An 8,237-nucleotide genomic window follows, 5' to 3' on the forward strand; every position below is an offset into this window, starting at 1 on the left:
TTCCAAGTGCCCACACGCCTACCCTAATAGGGTCCCCTCCTCTGCTTCGAGACAGCACTGCCTTCCTAAATTCCATGCCACCCTACAATGTCCCAGGGGGAGGTGCATTCTCGTACACAAACTCATTATGTCATGTGGACATTTAAGGGCAAAGGCAAAATATCACAGTTCTCATGACTGCACATATAAAGCAAAAAGTTTCAGTCCATTGGCCCCTTGCCTTTCCAGATGTTATCCAGCAAGATTTGTTTAAGGTGGAATGTGCTGATGAGACCCAGGAGGTTAAAACCAATCCAAAAGTTTGCTTGTACGTGGGGGTTATTAGACCATACTTGTGCAAGTCGGAGGTAGGCAGCATACAAGTACATTGCAACAATGTTTTTTTGCTGCTCTGCCCACTGCGTATGGATGTTGAACTTCTTTCAAACCGCACGCAGCACAAGCGTGCAAATCGGAGGTGCGTAGCCTCGAAGCAGCCTATAACATCAGTCCAGGCATGGTGAACTGCCCATCCAAGCACTACTATCCAGGCTCAACCTTTCTCCGCTTCTGAGATGTGGTGTATTCCAGTCACGAGGCCTTAGGCAAGTTACGCACGTTAACTTTATAAGCAGGCGAGTCTAAATCGGCAAGGGTATTTTTATTTTATTTATGAAGGGTGTTACTGTGCATTGCTTACGGTGGTGCATTTTGTATTGTGGGAATCTGACGCATTTTTAATTGACACAAGTTGTGTGTAATGGGTACACATGATGCATTCAGGCACCAGGTTTTTAAACAATCTATTTATTTTAAAAAAAATATTAAACACCCGTGAATGCATGGTGGATGCCACTGTCTGGGCACAAACCTCCCCTTAGCGTTATGACCAAATTCCAACAAGCGATGCATTCCCGATGACGATATTAAATCCCCCCCCACCCCATCACTCCAGCTATAACAGCCCTGCGTAAAAAAATATTTACAGCATTTCCACACGGCATGCGCTTACCTGGGTGGGTTAGGCCCCGCAATCAGCAGTGACTCACCACCCACCCCCCCCTCTGAAAAGAACAAAGTGTTCCCCGCTGACTCAACACCGAGCGTGAGAGAGATCAAATGCGTCTGTCATCATAAATTTGCATGACGCTCGCTTGTGTCGCAGTATCGTGTCACTGTACGGCAGAATTGTTTGCATGGAGATATGGGGAGGAGGGGGTAAAAGCTGCCTTTTCTCTCCGTCTCTCCCAGCCAACCTTGAACCCACCGACCACAGCGGCGCCTGACTGGCGCGGCACAATGGCTCTTCTGTGTATCGGGACGTAACTTACTTTTTTTTTACATAATTTAGTGAAACCTCGCCAACCTCTTTCCCATGTGCACGATCCATGCGGATGGCTGGGACAGATGTACGATCCATTGTTTGGTCTTGTTCCGTTCGTTCCCTTTGACTGGAGGACTTCCTGTACGCAAGTGCTAGTCCAGGCGTGCGCCACGAGCCGTGCCTTAGTTCTATTAATAAAGAAGACGCAGAATACGCATTGCTACAGCCAGGAAATAGATTACGTCCGCTGAGGACATTGTTAATGAAAATTACAAACATTATTCAATACAATGTGGACTTATATGGCGTCTAAATGTGACCGCACCCCAAGACGCAGTGCGATCAAATACAATGTGGATTTATATAGCATCAAAATATAACCGCATTGTAAGACTGTAGGGGAAAAATGCAAGTCAGTCTCCATGAATACTCATGTGGACATCCGTCTGTGTATACATTACAACAGAAAATGTGGATATATATACAGCATCTGTGACCGTATCCCAAGACTCTACATAAAAACAGTGGGAAGCATATTTATTGTATACAAAGGTCGTACACAGAGCAGGGGGAGAAGAACGTCTTGGGCCTGGACTTGAACAGAGGCAGGGAATCGACAGCACGGAGGGCTGGGAGGAAAAGACTATTCATCATCATCACGGTCTATGGGCAGATCCACTGGACATTTTGTCATTTGTTTCAACTTTCCTCTCCGTTTGGTGACAATTTGCCCAAGCAGTGCCACAGCTTTCTGGCACCAATCTCTTATGTCATAATCAAGCCATTATCAGTAAGGTCTTCCACTGTTTCTGGTTCCTTCCATTTTTCTAAGCAACACACTTTTAATGCTGCTCCTGTTGTCGTAACTTTCATTATTCTTTTTAGTTTTTTACCAGGGTAGCACAGGGAGAATGAGTGACCTCAACACACCGGACGAACGTCGACTGGGGGATTTCGAGAGATGCTCTTTTGGTTGATGGACCGGCGAGTGTGCTGATGGGGAGGGGTGGGGTGGCAGAGCGAGACGAGAAGGCAGTCCACGGGGAGACGCCCAGTGCAATGTCGGGATTGATCTGCGATTGAATTGAGAGCCACAGGGTGAATTTTAGTATTGGGGTGAGGTGGTCTCTCTAATGAATGGCCTGACAGAGACATTTTAGATCATCTGGAGTTTGGAGGTGGATGGCTCCAGAGGAACGTTATAAAATTTTGCTGTGACGGTTCCACCTGAAGACGGAAGCTTGTGTTGCCTCCGAAACGTCGTGATTTAATTTATTTATTTTCTTTTTTAACTACGTGACCTTACCGAAAAAACAAAGAGTATGGGACCCTTGCAGTCACGAAAACTTCAAATCTAGAATGAACGTTATAAAGGTTGACTAAAAGGCACCATAGTGGCCAGATGTTAACTACCTCGCCAGGTATGGAGGAGGTCGTGGGTTTGATTCAAACCTTGACGCCTGAATATTTGGAGTTTGCATGTTTTTTTCCCCGTGGACGCGTGGATTTTTCTCAGGGTCCTCCAGGCTTTTCCCTCCACATTTTGCAATATGCGTTTAGATTATTTGACTGCTATAAATATCCACACGATAAGCCACTTTGTTGAGCTATCAATCGTGATAGCCAGGTCACTTCTGAAAAAGAGCTACATACCATCTCAGTGGGCCTTACCTGGTAAAATAAAAACGAGCTTCAGAGCTTGACTTTAGTACAGCAAAAAAAATATCTCCATATACAAATCGCTATGTGCCTCACCACCGCTACCATTACAAGCTTACCAACAATACAGCAACAATTACCACACACGCACAGTTTTGTTGGGGCAAGAATTTGTTTTATCCTTTACAATGTATTATTTACCTAACGTTCCCGTTGCCAAACCCGCGCATTCGGATGCACCACATCAGCGCGGCTGCAAATGCGTCTCAGTATGTTGCCACGGCGCATAATTTTCCATAACAAACGGGTGACTCCCCCTCATCCTCCTCCCTGACCGATAGTAGCACCGGAGGGGGTCAGGGCTTGTCCATTCCCATTGTACCAGCGTAAAATCTCCACCGGTGTGTTGTAAATATTGTGGCTTGGCTCTCCAACACACCGGCGTGCTGTACTAGTGACGAATTGGCCACGTTCTGTTTACGTGACAACCCTTACTAGTTGGCTGTGTCGGGTGGCGGCGGGTTTAACGACACATTTATATGTTTACGCGATCTAATCCAAAAAACCTCTTATGAATAAAAACTCAGTTTCAAAAAGACAATGCATATACTTTCAGAGCATGTTTGTTTGCATGTTCACCACAGGTGTGTGGTTAATGCGGACTTGGTTCCTTGCTAAATGTTTCCATTTAGTGTTTGAACATCTTAAGGCCCCCTGTGTTTTATTGCCAGAAAGGGTAACACCTTTTTTTAATGTTTTGATACTGGCAAAAAAGTACCATGATAAAAAACACATGCGTCAAATGACGCTCCGGTAAAATATATAGCGGGCGATAAAGAATGGCAGTCACCCGAAACGCACTCATAAAATGCCGCTTTACTCCGGCACAAGGTGACCCATTATGTAACCTGAACAAAAGTCAGCCTCTTAAGAGGAGACTTAAGCTCCTGGTGGATTAGTAGAGCTAAATCCGCTGCCGTTTTCCATTCAGAGTTGGCGAGGCCACCACAATATGGCAGTGCGGCAATGGATTGTTGAATCCGTCTGTGCAAAACTTTGAGTGTTATCCATCACGTGAATGTTGGGGTTACTCCCGTGTCTCCTCCCACAAGTGTTTTACTGGACATCTGTATAAAAAAGCGCTTCATTCCTCCAGTATAAATATTCAGATTCCGGTGTCTGTTAAACTTCTTACCCCACTAAATTTCAATTTAAAGCTTTCGTGACTGCAGGGATTCATCTTCTTGGTTCTTTCGGTAAAGTCACGTAGAAGGGAAATAAAAACAAATATTATATTATTATATTATTTTATTAGGTTTTATTTTTATTGTTTTATTATTTCCCTTCTACGTGACTTTACCGAAAGAACCAAGAAGATTCTTACCCCACCATACATAGCCAACCGTGCCAAAGACATTGGCCGAACATCCGAATGCAGGACCCTCATTAGAGCGTATAACGGAGAAAGTCAGCGAGGCTTTGCCAAGGTGTATTCTTAATTACACAGGAAGTTGTGTTGATAAGCCGCATGGTAATCTGTGGAGTAGGCAAGTAGCGATGAGGACATTTGCTCGGTGAATTTAGCCACGGCTGAACATCGGCGGCGAGGGCTACCGGTAAACCCTCCTGACTTATGTAAGAATTACACAACAAGAAGAGTAAGGGGTAGGGGGTCTAAGCCCCATTAAAGACCGCCAATTCTCACACATGTGGTGTTGTGGGGCGTCACGGTGGCTAGATGTTGACTACCTCGCCTGGTATACAATAGTGTGTGGGTTCGATCCCGACCCCGACTACTGCTGTATATTTGGAGTTGGCGTGTCTCTCTCTCTCTCTCTCGTCATGACGACGGTGGCTAGATGTTAACTACCTCGCCTGGTATGCAGAAGGTCATGGGTTCAATCCCGACCCTGATACCCGTTGTATATTTGGAGTTTGCGTGTCTCTCTCGCTCATCTTCATCACGGTGGCTCGGAGATGTTGACGACCTCACCTGATATACAAGAGGTCGTGGGTTCGATTCCGAACGCGACGCCTGCTGCTGTATATATTTTGAGTTTGCGGTGTCTCTCTCACTGTGGTCGCGTGGATTTTTCTCCGGGTTTTTTTCCCCCCTCCACATTTATAAATCAACTCACTTTATAATATTTGGCCGCCACTATAAATGTCCACACGGTAAAGCCACTTCTCCGTCGAGCCATCATTCGTGACTTCTGAAAAAGAGCTACATAGCTCAGTGGTCCTTACCTGGTAAAATAAAAACTAGTTTTAGAGTTGTAGTTTAGTATAACAAAAAAATCTCCATATACAAATCGCTATGCGCCTCGCCACTACCATTACAAGCTTACCAACGATACAGCAACAGTTCCCGCACGCGCGCAAGTTTTTTGTGGCAAGATTTTAACTTGTTTTTATCCTTTACAATGTATTATTATCCTAACTTTCCCGCCGTTGTCAAACACTCGCATTCTTAAGCGCCACACCAGCGCCTCTGCAAATACATCTGCGTACGTTGCCACGGCCCATAATCCCCCCCCCCTCCTTACATAGCCGAGTGGGCCTTACGCGATAAACTAAATGTAATCAACAGTTTACAATGTTTAGTATACTGTATATCGGCTGTGTGTCTAAGTCACTGTGCATTCTCAACCCCCATGGACACGTGGCTGATGCAAAACGCCGGTTTAACGGCGAAACCTAAGAAACCCACGCCTCAAAAATAATCAATGTTCGGGTAGTAACACGAGATGCACAGAGGAGGGGGCACGGCATACGGAGAGGAGCCGTTGTCCTTAAACAATTACCCGTCGTTAATTATCTGTCGTTAATGATCTACCGTTGATTAATTCGCGTAAACCGGCGCGATTATAGGCGACGACGGCCGGCGACGTTTTACATTTCGCACACGCGGAGCCGAGGTGCTGCTCGCCCATTGGCCAAAGCGTGGCACGCGCGGGCTCGGCAACCAATCAGGGCGCGCGTGACCCTCCGCCGGCGCTTATCCGCTCTACCAAATACAAGGCCGCTCTCTTGAAAGCCCAAAAAAAAACCACCACCTCAAAAAAATTTCCCGCCGTTTTTTTACTTTTTCTCTTTTTTAACAACTTTCATTCTACTCGCCGTCGAGCGAGTCCTTACCATGAGCTCGCTCTGCGTGCGATTGACGCCCAGGATCTTGGCGCCCTCGGTGAGGTCCTGCGCGCAGATGTGACCGTCGCGGTTCACGTCCAGAAGGCCGAAAAGACGCGAGAGCCGACGCCTCTCCTTGCGGTAAATGGCGCTGCTCTCCGCCAGCTTCTCGAGCATTCTCCGCCTCGTCGAAGTGAAGGGTACAAACGGTGGGAGCTTACACGAAGGAGCGAGCGCGTCTCTGACAACAAAACACACACAAATCTCCTCAGCGCTGGCTTTGCCCACGCGATGGTTAATGAGAGGAGGGGAGGGGGGCGTGGCTTCAACGGGCGGGGGGCGTGACATGATCGGTGACGTCATTTGTAGCGTGCCCAGGCGTGACGTACCTGCGAAGTGACGTCACGACGTGCTGGAATGTTCTAGTGGGAGGTGGTGACGTCGCTGCGAGGGGGAGGGGCGCGTTTCCGGTCCCTCCAGCCACACACCCCTCTCCCAACACCGCGTCACCATGGCAACGTATAACTTAACATTTAAAAAATATTGGGTCGCGAAAGCCTACGTGTTAAACCATTTAGAAGAGGCAAAAACAAAGATTATTATTAGCTAATAATATAGAAACAAGTAGACAAAAGCAAAGTAACACTGGCTTAACCAGAAACCATAGCAAGGAGTAACCATGGAAACACGTAATATTATAAACGAGTAAGCATGGAAACACGTAATATTATAAACGAGTAACCATGGAAACACGTCATATTATAAACGAGTGACCATGGAAAAGGACCTTCTCCTGCTACGATTCGATACATTGCCACAATTTTAAGTCGAGGTTCGGTTATTTTTCGTTTTATTTCTTCTTGTCCGTATCGTAACTTACCTGATCAGTTCAATTCCCGGCCAGGGCTTCCGATGAGCGGCGAGCGAGATCCGAACGGGTCCTCAAGACCCCGTCATATTACCGCGGGGCCGTCCATAAATGACGTCACGCGATTTTGGACGATTTTTGACTCCCCCCCCCCTCGTCACACGGCGTCACAAAAAGTCAGACCCCCCCCCCCTCAAATATGACGTCACAAAGCTCTGCCCCCCCCACCCAAAACCATATGTCCATTTTGAAAATAAAACATGCTTCAAATCGCTTTAAACTATTGTCATTGAAGTGCGTATTTAATGTGGCGCTGCACTCTGATGTTGTAGGAGTGTTGTTATATACTCTTAGGTTTTTTCGGTAAAGTCACGTAGGAAAAAAATAAAAATAATAGAAATCATAATAGAAATAAAATAATAAATCACGACGTTTCGGAGACAACACAAGTCTCCGTCATCAGGTGGGACCGTCACAGCTAAATTTACTGTATCAAGCTCCAACAATTAGTGTTATAACAATTCTATATTTATTTAAAGTTGCGCATTTTGATGTAACGTCACATTTATCAAACCCCGCCCCCCCCTCGTCACACATCGTCACAAATGTCTGACTCCCCCCCCCCCCCAGGTGCGTGACGTCATTTATGGACGACCCCCACCCCACATTGACCAGCAGGGCCAAGTATTCATAATCAACGTTTTTGGGTTTAGATCGCGTTATTTATAAATGTGTCGTAACCCTCCACCACCCGACACGGCCAATCAGTAAAAAAGTGTCACGTTGACAAAAGACAAAATAGTTCACTGCTTTAGCCCCACACCAGCGTGTTGAAGCGTGAAACCACAACATTTACAATTTGAGTTGTACGACGTTTCGCTGGTAATTGCATCCAGCATCATCGGGCAATTCGCCAGAATGGTGAGGCTCTACTCTGTCTCCCGTTCTTATATAGAGCAGCAGCAGGGTGACGTCATCATTAACTCATTAACTCATCAGGTGCAACGATTTGAGGGGGGGGGTTTATTGTAATTATATACTAGATTAGTAATCAGGCAATTGTTACGATGCGAGTTGTAGATTAGTAATCATTTGGCATGTGTTTTATTGTGATTATGCTACGTTAGTAATCAGTTAGTGTTTGTTTCCCCTATAAGGAATTGTAATGTATCTTATTTAATAATACGCTTACGACACATTTATAAATAACGCGATCTAAACCAAAAAACGTTGATTATGAATAATATTGGTCGCGAAAGCCTACGTGTTAAAGGGCCA

General features: G+C 45.9%; 1 protein-coding gene across 1 annotated transcript in view; it reads right to left on the reverse strand.

The window, feature by feature from the left end:
- The window catches only part of LOC144951253 (calcium-binding mitochondrial carrier protein SCaMC-2-B-like), a 57,016-nt gene extending 50,586 nt beyond the window's left edge, over positions 1-6,430 (reverse strand). Inside the window, exon 1 of the mRNA XM_078881404.1 lies at positions 6,101-6,430. Within this exon, the coding sequence (XP_078737530.1) occupies positions 6,101-6,268 (168 nt within the window). The 5' untranslated portion in view covers positions 6,269-6,430. The remainder of the gene's footprint in view (positions 1-6,100) is intronic.
- Between the last annotated feature and the right edge of the window lie 1,807 nt (positions 6,431-8,237).

The sequence above is a fragment of the Lampetra fluviatilis genome, chromosome 61 (genome assembly GCF_964198595.1).
Source record: "Lampetra fluviatilis chromosome 61, kcLamFluv1.1, whole genome shotgun sequence".
Taxonomy (NCBI): domain Eukaryota; kingdom Metazoa; phylum Chordata; class Hyperoartia; order Petromyzontiformes; family Petromyzontidae; genus Lampetra; species Lampetra fluviatilis.